A 19,960-nucleotide genomic window follows, 5' to 3' on the forward strand; every position below is an offset into this window, starting at 1 on the left:
ATTAAACTGCAGAAGTTTAAATAGTAACTCCTTATGTTTAAAGTGGCAATATGTCTTGTTTGGAGTGAAAAAGAGTAAAAAAAAATTTTTTTAAATGTGCAAAGGAAATTTCCTTTCTTTTTTCCATGTGTCAAACATCAAATGGAATTTCCATGAACAGAGTTTCTTTCCAAGAGTTTCCCATCATTGGAACACATAACCATGGGGTTGCCTCCCTGTGAGTTACAACATGTTCAAATCCAGTGTTAATAAATACTTCTCATAAATCTTCTTCATAAATACTTGCATTTAAAAAAAACGAAATACCACCATTTTGTTTAGAAAATGAATATTCTTTTACATGTATTAATAATCTACTAATATATATAATGATATATTTGAAGAGGTTTTAGCAAATTAATGATAAAAATACTAACAACCATTTTGCATCGGAATCTGCCCCCACCATTGTTTTAAAAGCTCAGTATTATTCTCTCATAAGGAATTTTGTGATGAAATTTGGAAATTTATCTGACAAAGGAGGAAGAATTGCTATTTTCTGAATCAGAATCTACTCATCTAACACTTATCGTTGGTTACATTTGCACTTTGAAGTACAAGGTTCATTCCAAAAATAATGTATCCTACTTTTTTTTTCTTTTTTTTTTAACTAAAAACAAAAAAGTTGAAGAACTACAAAGACCTGAGTGTACTATTAACAGGTGACCTTTGTAGTCCAGAATGTATTTTTCTACATAGTCACCATCATTCTCAATGCACTTTTGCCAGGGATGGGGTGGTAGCTATGCATGGGCGTCCAGAGAATGCTTTGCCACTCACATGTGTCGCCACTCTGAAATTGCTATTTCTTAACGGTGCTGACATAAACTGCATTGACTTTGTAAACGTTTAATAGGCGCCGGTAAATGTTCTGCATGGAGGAATTCAGTGAGTCATCCCTGTTTCTGATTCACGTCCATGACAGGGGTAGCTTTCTTAGCATCTCACACCATCAATATCTTCAAAGAGATGAAATTTTCAGGTCATGAATGCATAAGTTCAGTCATCAAAACAATACAATTTGCAATCCTTCTGATCCATTTGGGCAGAATAAAAAGTAGGAGGCATTACTTTTGGAACACCCTTGTAATATTTTTTTCTTATCTTTTTACATCAAGTAACCTCATGCCTTGTCTAGAGCGATTTCCTTAAATATATAACATTCTTTGAAACTCCACGGAATAAAGACTTTGTAAATTGTTTTTTGTTTTTTTTTAGTATTCAGTCAAACAATAAAACAGTTTTAATTTCCTTTCTCTTGTATATGAATATGAATTATACATTCAGAGAATAGAAAATGGACATTAGATTTACTTTCGCTTCCCTTATTTTGTCTTTTAGTTCTCATATTCTGTGAGCGATGTTTTTGACAAACAGGGAAAAATTGTTGTTTTCTGGGTCAAAATCTATCCATTTAACACCAGTTTTTGGTCCCCCCCTCCCCCGATTTATCAGAGAGGGGCCTATGTTTTCAGTGGCATCTTTGCATTCGTTAGTCCGGACTATTGCCAGATAACCGTCCATTAGTTTTTCCGGAAATTTTGCCACAAATTGTATTTCATTACATAGATGTGCACAGTAAAAAAATTTTTTTTACAAAAATTCACATTACGCCCCCATGTGCTCAAAAGAGGTAAAAAAATGCCCCAAAATGACCAAAAATGACACATTTTGCCCCATAACTTTTGATCCATCCATTAGATTTTTTTTAAACTTGGCCAAAATATGGAGTCCATTGATCTTAATATAAATCCAGTATGGGTGACCTTGGCAAAATTCTGGTTCGCATCCCCGGGGACTTTCAGTGCTAAAAAATGCCTCTTTTTGTGGCTCTTTTTTTCATATTTCTCAACAAAAACTTGATATGTCTCACTATATAGTGGTTTTTCATGGTGGTCAACTCGAATATACATGTGTTAAGGCCTGAAACTGCACCATTATCCATTTATGTGGAGGCTATTGTTCTTAATATAAATTCAGTATGGGTGACCTTGGCAAAATTCTGGTTCACATCCCTCTTTTACTTTTAGGGCTAAGAAAACATGCCTTTTTTGAGCTCTTTTTTCATATTACTCAAGAACTTGATATGTATACCTATATAGTAGTCTTCCATGGTGCTGAATTCAAATATACATATCTTAAGGCGTGAAACTGCATCGTTTGTCCATTTTCACTAGGATTTGGCATTCCCAGGAGCTCAAAAGGGGTCACAAATGCCCCAAAATTGCAAAAAAAAAATGACACTTTTTACCCCATAACTTTTGCTCCATCCATTAGATTTTTCTGAAACTTGGCGAAAATTTGAAGGCAACGTTGGCCCTTCACACTTCTCACATTTATCATTTCTTCACTATTTTTTGTGGCGTCATCTCACATGCAGCACAAGAGGGGGGCCACACATGTGCGGCTTGTTAGCTTTCATATAGTATTTTTGTTTTGTTTGGTTTAGCTCCTTACATTAAATGGTTTCATACCTTGTCTGGAACAATTTCCATTGGTGCATCTGCCATATTAGTCTCTCACTTCTGAGCAGGGTTCAAAAGCACTTGTACCCACCTCAATGTAAATACTCCCGACAAGCAGCAAGATCCCACCCCTACACAGAGATTCCTAGATGTAAGAAGGCCTACTACTCCAATAGTTTCTTTCCCAGAACTGCTAGACTTTGGAACTCTGTTCCGTGATTCTGCTTTCTCAACTGTACTGACATGCAGAAGTTCAAGTGTAATGTGAACAGACATCTTGTTGCTCATCTCCTTACATAGTATCCCTGCAACTTATGTCCCCAATATTAGTTCTCTACATCAAAGTGGCACTGTTCCTTGTTTGGGGTGAAAATGGAATAAAAAATAAATAAAATAAATAAAAAAATAAATAAAAACTCCTACAATTTAAAATGAAATGATTGACTTTTGTTGCAAAGTTTTTATATTGAACGTTTTCATCTTGTAATGGCTTAATTTTTTTTTTTTTTTTTACATAGTTTATTCTAAAAATTCACATTTCTTCACATGCAACAAATATTTCATTATTTGTACGTGCAGTGTTTTTTGAATCCAGATTGCAACAAAAATCTCTGGTCTGGTCAATGTTTAGTCTGAAGTCCTGTTTTGTTGACACGTCGCAACTTGCTCTGTAAATATTTCGTCTTTCAGTTTTTTTTTGTTTTTTTTTTCTGGTAACTGGAATGAGAGGAATTTAAAAACAATAAACAATTGCCATTATTTGCTTCTGGGGTTTATTTTCGGTTCTTCAGTTCTTGTCCAGAATTCCCCTTATATTAAAAAAACAAAAATAAGGAAAAATCTGCATGATGTATTTACCCATGCTGAAATAAAAATATCATATGCCAAAAATCATGTAAATTGATCAAGTAGATTTATTTTTGAATAAGAAAATCAAATTTTATAAATAACTGAAAAACAGGCATCTTGTCAACCATTTTTTTTAAATCTGAAAAACAAAGGGAGTTAACTCAACATAATTCAAACTTGCAAGATCTATGTTGTAATGTCTATGAATTTCCATTACTCACTTGAAAATGATTTTTTTATAAAAATAAAACTTGATTTTTGGAATATATATTTTTTTTTTTTTGGTCACAAGTATGTACATCATACAGATTTTTATTTTTGAGCGAGGGGGGGGGGCTATGCATAAGCATCAAATTCTCTCATTATTTCATTTGCCATCAAAGATGTCTTTTTTTGATTAATCGAAGTTGAATGTTGATATTTTATTTCTTCAAAATTTGTTGTTTTCAGTTTTCTGAAGCTGCCAAGAAAATCAACACGATTGGTTGTGTGGAAGCGGGAATTAAGTTTATCGAAACACACGTACCTGTGGTCGGGGGCCTCCTGGTCGCATTCACAGCCCCAATGGTAAGTGATCATCAGTCAACACTCCCACCCCTGTTGCCACTCTGTCTTTCAATTGGATAAAATTCTGCTTTTAGAAAGAATTTTGTCAGTTTTTTTTTTAATTTTTTTAAAAATATTTTTTATTTCCTAATTTCCATTTCAATCATTATTTTCAACACTTTATGGCGTTTTATTCATAAATTAGTGACAAAATAGCGCAACATTGGGTTGAGGACATGCGTTGCGTGGAGAGAAACAATATGAGAATAATACAATGTGTAAAATGTGCCTTAAAGACAAACTTAGACCTGATGACTTCAGAGGAAGGTTAAATCTAGATAGTATAAGGAGATGTATGCAGAACAGGAGAATTTGATGGTATGGTCATCTTAAAAAATGGATAAGGGTTATTGGGTCAGTAGATGTAGAACAGTTACGGTAGCAGGTTCAGTTTACAGGAGAAGATCAAAGTACAAATTGAAGGAAGTGATAAAAATGGGCTTGAAAGTAAATACTTGTCGAGAGAAAGGTTAAGAAATCAATTTCTCATAGCTGTCCAACATATGTCAACATTTTGAATATGATGTGAAGAATTAAATTTTAAACAGATTGGAAAATAGTAAACATTATAGAAATTATCAATAATAAATGCTAATAAAATTTTGTTTAGCTTGAAAACTTTACTGCAGTTTCTTTGTATCACCAATCATAAGTAGTTTCTGACTTGCATGAATCAAAAAATTAAGTCGTAAGAGGAAACTATTTTGACATGTGTGAAAAAGACAAAAAAAAAACGACAGAATCATCAAAGAGAGATTTACCAGTTTCGTTCAAATCAATGAACATCTTCATAAAGTTATTTGAAATTTATAATCAATAAAATTTCAAATCACTTTTTCTGAAGACATTTGTTTATCCGAATGAAACCAGTAAATCTCTTGTTTTGATGATTTCATTCTGTGTTTAATTGTTTTTCATTTTATCTTTTTCATAAATCCTGACTCTATGGCATTTCATTTTGATATATTATGTACTTTATTTACATACACACAAATATATATATGGCAACCTTTCTAGATCAAAGCATATTGTCACACCTTTGTGTTCCTTGATGAACCAGCTTCCCCCTCACTTTCTCTTTCTACTAACCTCACTTCCTTTTGTTCTGCTGATCAACTATTTCCTCTTTTTATTATGTTTTTTCATTTTTAAATCACTTCCTAACACTTTGGGGGGGACGATATTATTACAAATGCTTAGTTTTCATTTTTGTTATGTTTGTAAAATAAAAAATAGGAATTTGTGACAAATAAACAAAGAAATATTTTTTTAATCTTGTATATTTTTTTTTTCACTTTTTTTATGGATTGAAAAATGTTATATTTTTTTTTTTTATAAATTAAAATTTTTAAATTTTATTTTCTAGTTGATTGCCATCTTCTTAGGTCGAAGTTTGGAAGTCCAAATCTCACAACAGTTAGGACGAGGATGACGAAGGCTTTCTTTCCCTTTATGCCTCTTTCCCACATTTCCAACAATTCCTGCTGCTCTGAAGAGATCCTCCCTGTTCCTGCTGCTTCGCCAACTTTGACCTTCAAACCCCAAATCTGTGCGACTGAGAGACAAAAAAAAAAAAAAAAAATTCCAGTTTTATACTTCCATTTTTTTTTTTTGTTGAAATGTTTTTTGTTTTTTCTGATGGAACGACTCATTCATCAATCTGCGTCATGTTAACATTTTATTATTTTTATCTGGAAAAAAAAATGTCTGCAAATATTTTGAACAGATTTATGTCAAACTTTCTATTCTTGAGTGTTATTTTCACAATGTTTTGGTTGATATAACCTCCGACCTTCTTCAGGTGTATCTTGTCAAACTCAGAAATCTTTCTGTCGAACTTGGAGAATCTGCACAGAATTTTAAATGGAACTCTTTATTTAATCCACAGGAGTAGCATACTCTCATTCCTAGGTCATGACTGGGTAGAAATTATTCATAATTGTATTTTGAATGTTGTCTACACTAGGTATTGAACCTTCAACTTCCATAAGAGTAACTTTTACAACTGAATTTTACCAAGTACTTTATCCACTATGCCATTGGTCATTATCCAATGCAGATTGCTGAGTTCAACAGAAAGATTCCAGAGTTCAACAAGATACACCTGATGAAGATCAGAGGTTACATTGACTGAAATGTGAAAATAACTCAACACGAGACCAGTAGCTCAAAGAATCCATATTATATGAAGAATCAATCATTATCTCAAAAATTCTATTCCTACAAGCAATCTTTTTATGGAAATTTTTTTCTTGTTATGCATGGCCCAAATAATTATTTTTCTCTTTTCTTCTAAGCACTAGTCCAGTCTTATACTAAACTGACAGTAACAATAAGGATGGAAGCCTAGAATATCAAATATAGATTTAAATAAATGATGCAAATTTGTTAGAACTAAAATCTATAAATGTTAAAGAAGCCAGCATGAGAATGAACAAAGAGGAAAAGGAAAAATCGAAATTACTGGGTGAAAGAGACTCTAATGGAAACATTAAAGGTTTTATATTCGTGTGTTGTGTTCGTGAGAATGATGTCATTCGTTGCTGGTTACGAGAATTAGCAAAAACAGTCCGTCTGAGCATGAAAACTATTAATAATAGAAAAAATTACTTTACAAGAACGATATTTTTTTAAATGTTAGTCCGCCATCTTTGTTCTGTCTGTATAAGGGAGACAACCTTATTCTTTTAGAGTTATTTCTTTTTATTTTCTGTTAGAACTGTTTAGTATTATATTAGACTGGGTTGATGTTTAGCAGAGCTGGAGAAAGGTCAGAGGTTAAAAGTGATGTTCATAAACTGGTGCCACAATATTAATTGCACTCTCTCTTTTTTCCTCCATTAAAAAAAGAAGAAAAAAATCTAACAAAATGTCTCCAGCTTCCAAATTTTTTTTCATTGTATTCCCCTTATATTAAATAACAGAACAATTTGTATGATCTATGTACGCAGGATGAAACAAAAATATTATACTCCAAAACTTAGGTAAATTGATCAAGTAGTTTTCTTTTTAAATAATAAAAATAAAAAAATGAAGGAAGATAACTTAACAATAATTTATACTTACTAGATTTATGTTGTAATGCCAATGAACTTCCAATAATTGTATGGTGCTACCAGATCAGGCTGTCTGAAGATATTTGCTTTCTGAGACGAAATGCACCTAACATTCATGCTTTTTGTTTTTCTACTTCCAAAACTTAATTATGTTCTGCAAGACCAAAAACCAAAAACAACCCATTCTTTTTCCCTCTTCCTTTCTATCTCCCCCACGTTCTGACTTGTTCCCTAACTTAAAATGTGCCAAGCATTAGTACTGTAACCCTTTTCCCTCTCCTATTGCAAAACTCATTCATGTTCTACAGGGCAAGGAACAAAAACGATAAAATCCACTATAAATTACCCAAACCAAATACTACAAACTAGCGATTGAAGATACAAAGAGCTTAAAGAATAAAAACCTTCTACAAAATAACTGGATGCAACATGAATATTATTTCCAAAATAACTGGGTTTGACATTAAATAACCCGAAAAGGTTTGATATGCTGTAAAACAACCAAACCAAACTCTACAAATAAATATTCGAAGATATAAAGAACTTGAAGCATAAAAACTGTTTCCAAAATAACTGGATTTGGCATTAAATAATCCAGAAAGGGTTGATATGCCATAAAACAAAACAATCCAAACCAATAATTGCTTAAAAATGATTTTCTATTTTAAAAATAAAACTACTCTATCAATTTAAATGATTTTCGGTATATGATCTTTTCATTTTGTCATGGGTACGTACATCATAAAGACTTTCTTTATTTTTTAATATGAGGGAATTCTGGGCAAAAACATGAAAAATATCCCATTTTACCCGATTGCTAATATTTTAAACTTATTTTTCAAATGCAAAAATTTTTTCTTTATTTAATATTCAGCTGACATGGATGACCGCACACATTTTTCTTCTTTTTTTTTTTTTTTTTCAAAGAATATTTTTGATAAACATTTTTTTTTTTTTTATTGCCAAACATCCATTCACTATTTTTACTTCCATATATTTTTGTTAGATTGAATTTTTTTCTTTTGTCGACAACATAAATAGTCAACGTCATAAATCTAAAAAAAAATGAAGCCATTTAAATGCAAAAATTTTTTAATATGTATTCAAATGTGATATTTTTTCAAGTCTCGAATCCTAAAATAGAAATGCGAGGGAAGCAAAAAAGAAAAGTCTAATATAAACTTAAATAATAAACAATTTTTATTTTGCTTTTCACTGGGTTTCATGTCATTTGCCACGTTATTCAAAAGTAAACGAATACGAGAAGAATGTTAGTGAACCAGAAATATTTTTTTTAATAATAAATCTTACAAAACCGGTTTTAACAAAATATCCAGTTTGTTTGATAATTTTATATTTATGCTTATAAACAGATCCTGTGATTTCAAAATAGACATGCAAGAGAAAGAAAATCCATGAGTCAAATAAAAATTGACCTCTCCTGACGTGACTGACCTAGCTTCACTCCTCTCACAACAAAATGATCGCAAGAGACAAGCATTTTTGATGAGTTGGATTCACAGCTGTGCATGAAAGAAGTTTCTGCCCAACAACTAGTGTGGCATTCTCCTCTTCGTCACACTTTAAGTGGGGGGAGGGGGCTGGCCATGTAGCACGAGATAAATAACGGTTCTGGTCCAGAATTCCCCCAACATTAAAGAAAAATCAGTATGACATACATATCGCGATGAAACGAAAATATCAATTCCAAAAATTATATAAATTGATCAAGTAGTTTTATTTTTAAATAAACAAAATCAAATTTTATAAAAAAAATATTCAAGGAGTGACTATCTTGTTTTCTACCTTGAAAAAAGAAACAAGGAAGATAACTTAATAATAATTCGTACTAGATTTGTTATAATACCTATTGGACCACAACAAATCTTTTTTACAATAAAAATCTAAAAAAAATCTTTATAATGTCACTGCATGAAGATGTCATATTCCAAAAATCACGTAAATCGATCAAGTAGTTTTTTTTTTTAAGAAAATCAAATATTATGAGACATTTTATCGAAGAAAAACTTTACACCATCTTGTTTTTGAATGATACACTGCTAGCGACACCTATTGGGAATGTTTGGAATATAAGATCAGCAAGGGGTAGACAATTGACTTCCCATGCTCTAGAAAAAAAAAACTGGGAAAATTAAGACATAAGTTTTTGAGGATGTTGAAAACGAAAATAACGTTTAAAGTTCCAGCAAACGAGTAGTTTCTAAGATATGAAGAAATGTTAGTTTAAAGAAAGTGGGGGATCACTTTTCTATAATAATTTAACGTATAATGATCACTCACTTTATAGCCACCACTAGTGTAAAACTTGAATTTACGCCGCTGAAATACACATTTGCCAAATTTTTGTTGGAAGAGCGTCAATATGTGGGTGCTCAATTTATGTAAAATTCTTCATATCTTGGAAACTACTCGTTTGCTGGGATTTTATACGTTATTTTCGTTTTCAATATCCTCTGGCCATAAAGTGGGTGATCATTATACGTTAAATTATTATAGAAAAGTGATCCCCCACTTTATTTAAACTAACATTTCTTCATATCTTGGAAACTACTCGTTTGCTGGAACTTTAAACGTTATTTTCGTTTTCAACATCCTCAAAAACTTATGTCTTAATTTTCCTACCTTTTTTTCTAGAGCGTTTGAAGTCGATTGTCTGCTCTTTGCAGATCTTATATTCCAAACATTCCCAATAGGTGTCGCTGTAAAAAACAATTGTTTGAAATTTGGTCACAAAATAAGTGAGCAGTGAAGCTTTAAAGCAGTTTTAAATGAGTAAAACTGACACTTAACCACATATTCAAACACTACTTTGAATGATAAATTTTATTTTTACTTGTAATTATTTTTCTATTCGATCATTTTTCATAAATTAAATAAATTTTAGAATTCATATTAATTCTGACATGACACATAAATCATGTTTTTTGAAATCCTTTTATACTGCACAAGCACTTTAATTTTTTTTTTTCGTTAAACACAAATTCTATTTAATAAGTTTTTAAGAACCAAAATCGGATTAATCCATAAAAAATCCAATATCTTACGATTGACTCCAGTTTTTTTTTTTTTTTTTAACATTTCTTTTCCTTCATTTCCTCAAAAGTCTTCACAAATTGAAATTAGATTTATGAATTTCTAAACTTAACAAATTCCACGCATCAAAACAGCTTGATCCATTAAATAATAAAACCGGTAACATTATTTCTTACGAGCCCATGTCTGATCATAAATGAATTTTGTTCACGTAAATAACAGATGCTGTATCATCGGATTCTGCCTCTGCAGAACAGTGAGATTTCTAAAACGCGTTTCAGTTAAAAACATTACATATTTATATGCCATGTCAAAATTAGTATAAATTACAAAAATATTTTTTTTTAATTTAATTTATTGAAATATATAGTTTTGTATGTTTTAATGTGGAACAGTTCTTTGCGGTCAATTCTGTATGACAAACTGACTTATCTCCCTTGCTTTCAATTAAAACCTGCCATTTTAAAATAGAACATGTCGGACCAGTAGTATCCATACATTTTTTTTTTTTTTTTGTAAATAAATAGATCTAACACATTTTTTATAGGATCATTTTTCATAATTTTTAGAATTTATAATAAGTTCAACATGATGCGTAAATATAAAAGTATTTTTTACTTAAAATGGATTTATGTGAATCCCGTTATACTGCAGAAGTACCTCATATTCTTGGTGGCCAAATGAAAGAATATCAGATTGTTATTTCACGTGATTTATGCCTCTTCTGCCAACCTTATCCAAATATACTGTCAAACTGAATTTATTATTTTTCACTTATTTGTGCCTTATATATATATATATATATATATATATATATATTGCAAATTGTATTTGAGTTCCTTTTCTAAAGGATGAAGCATTTTCTCTCTTGATGTAAAAAAAAAAAAAAAGTTTTCAAGTTAAAATTGCTAAATTCTTTTGGAATTTTTTCCTTCATATAAAAAGTGATCTTTAATATTTACATTTTTTTTTTCCTTAAAAAAAATTGAAAACTGTTATAAATTACATTCCTGCCTCAAAGTTAAAATAAAGAAATTGTTAAAAATATCACTAAAAATTTCTGCATTTTAGTAAAATGATCAACAAAATGAAGTAATTTTGGTATAAAAGATTTTTTTGAACCCCCAATTCCAAATCTTCCAGCTCGTTTTTGAAGATCTGACTACACTGTTTTTCTATTGAAAAAAAAAAAAAAAATTATATTTGTAAAATATATTTTTTGTAAAATTTCCCTATAAACTTATTACAAAAAGGACACACTGCTTAAAGATTAATAAATTATTTTTTAAAATATTCCAGTCTTATCTTTTTTGTTTTTAATGCCAATTCAAATAAATTGAGGAAAAAAATCTCTTGGTTGCAGCAAATTAATTTATAAAAAGAAAAGGAAAATCCATCCACGATGAAAAATGATTTTTTTTATTTTTATATATTGAGAATCGATCTTAAAACAATAAAAACAAATTTCAAGTCGATTGAAAACTTATCAAGTTTATTGAAATTCCTAAAAAGTTTATTTACATTTTTTTTATATACAAAAATAATACAATTTCATTTTGCAAAAACTGACCTTATTTATTTTTTTTTTGTTCAAACAAAAAAGAAATCACAATTTGTCCAAATGTGAATATCTATCCATAAGGACCCCTCCCCCGATTTTCTGAAATCGAATTCAAGCAACGGCAAACATAATTGTGATTAACAATCAAGAAATTCTTGGGAGGGGAAAAAAAGCCGACTTTAAGAAATTTTTTACCACAAAATCTGCTCCATGAAAATCAGATTTCTTAAAAATTATAAGTCAGATTTTGATAAAACTTAAATCCTTCTAAAGTTCAAAAGCAATTTTATTCCGTTCTTTCATAGAGACACAATTGAAATTTTTTTTTTTTCTTAGAAAAAAAGTTTCATTCTAACCAAAAATTTCTTTCTGCCAAATTGAAAACTTCAAAATCAAATACAAATTGAAGTAAACCTCTTTTTCCCCCATATTAAAAAAAAAGCTGGCAGTCAGTGATTTATTTCAATATGTAAAATTTGGACATGATTTTGAAGCCTTTAAATTGTCAATGTGTGGCTAGAATAAGAATATAGGGGAAAAAAATCAAATAATGAAAAGTATGTTATTTTTTTAACTTTGCTATTAATTTTTTTAAAGTTATTTTAATCTTAAAATGAGCAATTAAAAAAAAAAAGTTGCATTTTGAAATTTTCATCAAAATAGAAAGCAGAAAAAAAAATTTTCTTATCAGAAAAATACATTTTAGAAAAATTCTGAAACAATTTGGTTTCTTCATTTGTGTGCATCTTGCAACAAAATTCTGTTCTCTTTCTGTTTAACATTTGTGACAAAAGCAGTTTACAAATATTTTTAAAAAATAAAAAACCTTAAAGAACACATTTTATGCATTCTTACAAGAAAAGTTTAATATTAAAAATGATTACATTTAACTTGTTGACATCGTCTTCTCTTATGCTCATGGCAACGGTGAGGACTTCTTTTTTACAAGAGTTGCCACTTATCAAGACCCTCAGGCCATTCGAGGGTAAGGGTTAATGACTGTACACTGGTTAGCAAGACAACAGCATTAGCGGTGGAAATTAAGTAGAATTTGAGTAAAAGGATAACTCAACAAAAACTTGTTTACATTAGACTTGAAGACAACCATGTGGTGGTTAGCTGGAAAGCAGAACAGTTCCACAGACGGGCAGTTCTAAGAAAGAAGCTCTGTTCATAGAATTTGTGTTTGGATTTAGGCACCAAAAAAAAAAAAACCTGGGACTCGATTCTCGGCGACACTCTCCGCTCTAACTAGGTTCCATCCAGTTCTCGAGAACTCAATGGCTCGACTCCCTCAAACATCTTAACTCTCGCCCTTATATAATCTAATTTATGCAAATTAATGCGCATCGGAACCTGCTGATTCGTCGCCTTCTCGTCTTCCATCACTTGGGTTTCGAGTTCGCACATGCAGCCCACCTCCGTGACTGTAGTCGCATTCAATTTTCACTATACGCCCCCACCCTGATCTCATGATTATAAACTGGGTAGTGAGTTAGTATCCGTTTTTGCTAGACACAGCTAGCGCTCTCTACACTCCTGCTAGACAGACACAGCTAGCCACAGAAATTAATTTTTAAATTTCTCATTTAAAAACGTCTTTAATTGTACTCTCACCAAAATAACTATCGTTCAAAAACGACACCTTTTTTTTCTCCTTTTCAGCACAACACGATTTCATGTTAAATTTCGTATTTAAAAATAACTTTTAAATACATACAAGTCGTCCGAATCACATTTTAAGTTCTTTTAACAGCGATGACGTTTTTCAAACGCAATAAAATACGACTTGAATTATACTTTTATAAAATAAATCGTTTAAAAACGACACCCTTTTTCCTTGTCAGCACAACAGGATTTCTTTTTAAATTCCGCATTGAAATATGACTTCTATACATACAAGTCATTCGAATCGCATTTCAAGTTCTTTGAACAACGACGACTTTTCAAACGGAATAAAACCGACTCGAATTGCATGTTCATTAAAAATGAAAGTCGTTTAAAAACAACACCTTTTATTTCTTTTTAACACAACAGGACTTCATTTTAAATTCCTCGTTGAAAAGCGAATTCAATGCCTACAAGCCATTCGAACCGCATCTGAAGATTTTTTTACAGCGATGACTTTTTTCAAACAATACAATCCGACTAGAACTGTACTTTTATAAAATAAATCCATCGTTTAAAAACGACACCCTTCTTCCTTGTCAGCACAACAGGATTTCATTTTAAATTCCGCATTGAAATAGGACTTCTAAACATACAAGTCATTCGAATTGCATTTCAAGTTCTTTTAACAACGATGACTTTTTAAGCAATAAAATCCGAATCGAATTGTATTTTTATAAAATCATTTTCGTTTAAAAGAACAACTTTTTTTCTCTTTAACACAACAGGATCTCATTTTAAATTCCTCGGTGAAAAACGAATTTAAATGCACAAGTTGTCCAAATCGCATTTTAAGTTCTGTTAACAGCGACGACCTTTTTTTTTTTTTTTCAACAAATATAAGCGAATTTAATTCCAAATTCCACATTCCTTTGACGACGATAGTTAAAGAAATCCAACGAATCCCACTGGGATTAACAAAAAGACAAAAAAAGTCCGACTCACTTCATATCTTCAATCTTCGCAGTTTGACACGACTCCTTCAATTCTCTCTTTGACAATGCTTTTCAATTTTTGACGCGACTTTTAATTTTCCAGGTTCGAGGCGAATCATTTAACATTTCCCATTTCATCTCGGACACATTGGTTCCATATTTAACGCCAAAATAGCTCCTAATCGAAAAAAAAACCTGGGACTCGATTCTCGGCGACACTCTCTGCTCTAATCTGGTTCCATCAAGTTCTCGAACTCAACGGCTCGACTCCCTCAAACATCTTAACTCCCGCCCTTATATAATCTCATTTATGCAAATTAATGCGCATCGGAACCTGCTGATTCGTCACCTTCTCGTCTTCCATCGCTCGGGTTTCGAGTTCGCACATGCAGCTCACCTCCGTGACTGCAGTCACATTCAATTTTCACTACAGGAATTGTTAATAGTCATTGTAGAGGTAGTGTTTTTTGTGGAAGTTTGGTAGAGATGGGGTGGGGTCATAGATGGAAGCTCATATGAGCCTTATGAAAATAACGATACAGCAGTGACAGGCTCACAACATCTTATGTGGGGAGAAAAGGACATTACTTCCTAGGTTCCAGAGCCAGTTTTGAACTTTGTCAAAGCAGAATCGGGTGCTCCAAGCAGTTTCTGCGCAGATATGGCAACAGTACTCTGTTTGAGGATGTATCTGACTCTTCTACGGGTAAAGGATTGCATTGGCAGCAAGACACCTTCTGGAGCTGTAGAATGACGCAATCATTTTTCCATTTTGGGGTTAGACATCGGAGGCCATTGGTTCTTTAGTTTCTAAGTGATTTTAAAGTCATTTCTTTATATGTTTTGTCCGCTTCAACGCTTCCTAACAAACTCTCTACTTCTCTTGCTCCCTCTCTCTTTTAGCTAAGTGAGTCACATGATTCTCTAACATACAGCATGTTGAGGTGACAACCTTCTGTGTACATGTCAACATTAACCCCTCACCCACCCGCTTTTTTCTCTTGAAAACAAGGCTTACAGCAAATTTGAACCTGCTAAAAGTTTGGTATAAAATTTTAACTTTTAAGAAAAAAAAAAAAAAAAAGTGATAAATTTTATGAATTGTTTTCTCCCAGTTGAGATTTCAAATATTTTTTTTATGTTACTTTTTTAACTCTATAGCTTTGAATTGGCAATTCCTTGTTGAAACACTTAAAAATCTGCAACACAACAAATTCAAGGAAGAACCGTTAAAATTTCAATTCTTAGATTCATAATTTTTTTTTTTTTTTTTTTTTTTTTTGCTTGTTTGGAGGAAAATACTTTTAAGCTTTGTGGAAGGATTGTCTTTTTTTTTTTTAATTTGTGATAAAATTTGAGAAAATGTAAACTTCATAAACTTAAAATTTCATAATCAAATAAAAATGTAGAAATCTTTTTCTCAGTTTTATCTTCCACTTAAATTTCTTTATCTTACAAAGAACCGGGTTATTTTCCTTTTTAAAAATTAAATTTAGCCGTAAATTTTATATATGAGAAAATACATCTTTTTTTTAAAGGAAAAAATATTTTTAAATATGAACAAAAAAAAAAAATTTTTTTTTTTTTTTTTTTTTTTAAAGAAAGTATTTCAGCCTTTCAATATGACCCACATTTTTTTTTCTTTTAGTACACAATTAAAAAAAAAAAATTTTTTTAATATATTTTGGACCCGATTTTACATTTTGATGTGTGGCAACATTTTGAGTTTCTGTAATCTGACATTTAATCCCCCCCTCCCTCAAAGCCATTCTCATTTTGGAATAGCATTTTCTCGCGACTGTTGCGCCCCACTGCTCCCACCACTGCTGCTAGATAAAGTTCGATTACGGAATCTACGTGGCACTTTACTGTGTGCAAAATCTGTCATGAGATCACTATCCAAAATCTCACTGGCGCTCGGTCGTTCATCGGAATTTGGCGATAAAAGTCGATTGAGCAAATCAATCTAAAAAAAAAAAAAAAAAAAAAAATGAAAAATAAATTCAGAAATAAATTTAAAATGTAGATTTTTTTTTTTTCAAATGGATTACACAAAAGAAATGTGTGCGTGTTCACGATTGCACCTAAGGAATATATTATGATTTCTTAATTAACAAAATGGCTTGGTGTTGTCCAAGAATAAAAAAAAGGATCATCTCTATCAATTATCTTCAACCATTGTTGTGTAACATTACCCAACACATTGTAACCTCAGTTGCAAAGTAGACAAAAATAGGAAAGAACTTCAACTCGATTTTTCCCATTGTAATAACATTTATTCCCTCATTCTTCTACCATGCATGAGTTCTCATTACAGCTGTGACATCTCCAACATGTCCTCAAATGTCATCTACATCTCTAATATGCTCTTTTTCTTTATTGGTGATGTCAATTTTGCATTCGTTTGCAGCCACGTTCTATCATAATTATAAATTACACTTATTCTGAACTTCAATTTTTACTAATCCAGTACTCTGCTAGTTTTTTTTTTTTTTTTTTTTTTTTTTTTACAAGGGTGTCACCACTTATCAAGGCCCAGAGACCACTCGAGGATAAGGGTTAATAGGTATACATTAGTCATTGTGATTTTAGCATAGTAAACAGTGGGAATTTTGTAACTTGGATTACTTAGGGGGACGATTCAATTAGAACTTGTTCACATTGGACTTTTTCTTTTTTTTTTTTTTCATAGGTATCAACTCATTATCAAGGCCAAGAGGCCACTCAAGGATAAGGGTTAAAGAGTGTACAGTAGAAATTGGACAATATAATAATCATTAGTAATGAAAATTTGTTAAATTTGATAACTTATATGGAACGGCTCATCAAGAACTTATTTACGTTAGACTTGAAGACAACCATATTGTAGTCAGCCGGAAAGCAGGAAAACGGAAGACAATTCCACAGGCGTGCAGTTCTAATAAAAAAGCTTTGTTCATGGAATCTACCTTTCAACTAACCTTATACAGGGTGTCCCTATAAAATGTATACACTCTTTAAATATTTGTAAAATCAACATTTAATATGATAAAGAAAAGTTTCATAGATCAAATGTAGAAAGCAGCTAATTCTCGCAAGTCTTCATTGGCCATTATGGTCAAGGAACAGCTGGCAACTCTTACTGATTTAATCCAAAATGTTTTTTATCAGTTCAGTTGGGATGCTGGCACATCCTCCTTCAATGGCTGCTTTCAACTAAGTCATGGTAGCTTTTTTTTTTTTTTTTTTTTTTTGTGAACCTTGTATTTAAAATGCCTCCTCACCTCTCCAAAAAGTCCATGGGGGTAAATCCGCTGATTGTGGATGGTACTCGATACTTACTCTTCATCCTACCCATCTGGTCTATCCTACTGGAAGTACCATTCTTTATTCCTAAACATCTCTTGAAAACGTTGGATGGCATATTCATGTAGCAAGTTGAGATCATTTAAAGAGTGCATACATTTTATTGGAACACTCTGTATATGAGAGAGGAAATCCAAAACTACATTATTCATGTATAATAAAAAAAATCTTATGTAGATATTTATAATATTTTTAAATAAAGTAATAAATACAAAGAGATTATTAGAAAATAAGAATGTAAATATATAAATAGAATATTAATAACAAAGAAGGGGGTGATAAGTATATGTAGTCAATTTGTCCAAATTATATAAATACAATAGATTTATAAAGAAAAGAAAAAAAATTGTTTCTTTTTTTTTTTTTTTTTTTTTTTTGTGAGACAAGGACGAATGACATGGAAAAGAAAAAAAAATTTTTCATAACATGAATAGGTTTGCCTAATTAACCTGGAGAAAAAAAAAACTGGATCCAATATTTGGAACAATTTTTGTTCTTTTATTTAGGGGAGGTGGTGTTTGATCCACACTGCTGGGGAGCCCTGATTTAATATACTGTTTTGTTTTTAAATCCTCAAAACAGTGTTTCATGGTAAACAAATGATGATCTCTGAAAATATAGGACTATTGTTACTTCGGGAAAGCAGGTTTGATCAGCAACTGCAGGAGATTAAATGACTTACTAAGAAAATTTTCCAACAAAGGACTAAAAGTTAGATTTTTATTAAAAAATTTTTTTTTTTTTTTTTTTATATAGTTTTCAAGGTTAAAAAGTTTCTAAGACTATATACATATGCACACACAATGATTATACTAAATGTGAGATAATTAAGGATTGTTTCTCTAAAGCTTTATTCCTACATATTTTCATACACACAAAACATATAATAAAGTATAATTTAGTTCTGAGAAAGTTGTTTGAAAAGAAAAAAAAACGTTTTAATTGTTCTTATTAGCCATGATTTCTGGTTTGGAAAACAATTTTCAAAAATCGTCCAAGCAAATTAAACAGAATATGATAACAAGAGTAGAAGAAAGATGTGCTTTCACGAGGCATATTCATGATATAAAACGTTTTACTTACGGTTTTATCAAAGAATAAATCTGGAATAAAAATGCTGAAATCTTGCGGAAATTTTTGTTTCTTCACGTGGGTAAGAGTCAATCGTCGTTCGGTTTCCGTTTTGAATGGGTACAATAACTCAAAAAGAATCATTCCGAGAGCAAAGATATCCACTTTTTGGTTGTACGGTTTACCATCAAGCTGTTGAAAGAGAGAGAGAGAGAGAAATGAAAAGATACTGTGCAACACATGCAATAAACTTAATATAAATAAAATCTACTGAGATCATATCTGCATGCTTTTGTTATTTGGAATTTCTTTAGCAAATAATGTGGCTTGGTAAAAAATGTTTTGGGCAGGGATTTATTTTGTATCGGATAAAGTTTCCAAGTTCTACAATTACAACTTTTCTGTTTTCATTATTTTTTTAGTGATATTAGTCTTGACTATTGCTTTTTTTTTTATTGCTTATATTTTTACTTTTTTTTTTTTTTTTTTTTGCAAGTGTCTATGACATTTTCTATGTAATCTAATAAATAAAAATCTGTCTGTCTCCATATTTTCAAACTCTATCTCCTCCGAAACTAAAAGTCACAGAGTGGTGCGAGAGGCCTAAAATGATTGGATTTTTACACACCATTCTTTTCTGGGTCTTTAGCCAGCTAAAATAATTTTTAGGGGGTCAAAAATGGGTCAAAATTGAAAAAAAATCGTTTAACATTTTGTACATTCATGTTAGTTTATTTATAATTTTTAATCTGTTCATATGCATGCCACATTACTACAGTGGTAACATCACCAGCTTTGAATTCGATTCTAGCTGATGGCATGCAAATACTTTTTGTTTTACTTTTGAAATCATGACTTTATAACAATATATACAAAATCTGAACAAATTAAAATATGATATTTAAGCATATTTTATGTCTGGGCAAATCGAAAAAATTAAAAAATAAAAGAAAAATATAAAGATGGTGTGTAAGTCTAACTGCTTGTTCTCTGAAAATAGAGATTGCGAATGTATTCATCTTCTATCTATATATATAAAAGGCAAAATGTGTGTGACCATTTCGTGTATGTCTTCAAAAGGCTTTTCTCGCACACGCTCCCGGGGTCGTTACTATCGCTTAAAACTGTGTATATAGGTTCTAGATAATAATATGTAAGATTTGGGAACGCATGTAGCTTATAGATTTATTTACGTCGACTTTTATGAAATTATTGCTATTTTGGCTTCTCGCGTGTTGATTGGGCTTTTTAATATAAGTAAAGTGAAACTAAACTCAAACGACGTCTTCGGCATTGCGCCGGGAAAAAACG

The 19,960-nt window shown here is 31.2% G+C and overlaps 2 protein-coding genes across 5 annotated transcripts in view; one reads left to right on the forward strand and one right to left on the reverse strand.

The window, feature by feature from the left end:
• Positions 1-19,960, forward strand: part of LOC145283579 (tetraspanin-33-like) — a 115,150-nt gene that overhangs the window by 74,946 nt on the left and 20,244 nt on the right. For 2 of the 3 annotated variants that reach the window (XM_080132497.1, XM_080132499.1), the window contains 2 exons: positions 3,804-3,920; positions 5,326-6,398. In XM_080132497.1, the coding sequence (XP_079988623.1) occupies positions 3,804-3,920; positions 5,326-5,391 (183 nt within the window). In that variant the 3' untranslated portion in view covers positions 5,392-6,398. Of the gene's footprint in view, positions 1-3,803; positions 3,921-5,325; positions 6,399-19,960 lie in introns of those variants that run through there. The other variant, XM_080132498.1, reaches the window with a different exon arrangement.
• LOC145283578 (eukaryotic translation initiation factor 2-alpha kinase 3-like) overlaps positions 15,556-19,960 on the reverse strand; it is a 131,824-nt gene continuing 127,419 nt past the window's right edge. For both annotated transcript variants that reach the window (XM_080132496.1, XM_080132495.1), the window contains exons 17-18: positions 18,662-18,841; positions 15,556-16,199 (exon numbers count right to left, since the gene is read on the reverse strand). In XM_080132496.1, the coding sequence (XP_079988622.1) occupies positions 16,005-16,199; positions 18,662-18,841 (375 nt within the window). In that variant the 3' untranslated portion in view covers positions 15,556-16,004. The remainder of the gene's footprint in view (positions 16,200-18,661; positions 18,842-19,960) is intronic.

Source organism: Euprymna scolopes, chromosome 8, assembly GCF_053919585.1.
Source record: "Euprymna scolopes isolate OS-2025 chromosome 8, ASM5391958v1, whole genome shotgun sequence".
Lineage (NCBI taxonomy): Eukaryota > Metazoa > Mollusca > Cephalopoda > Sepiida > Sepiolidae > Euprymna > Euprymna scolopes.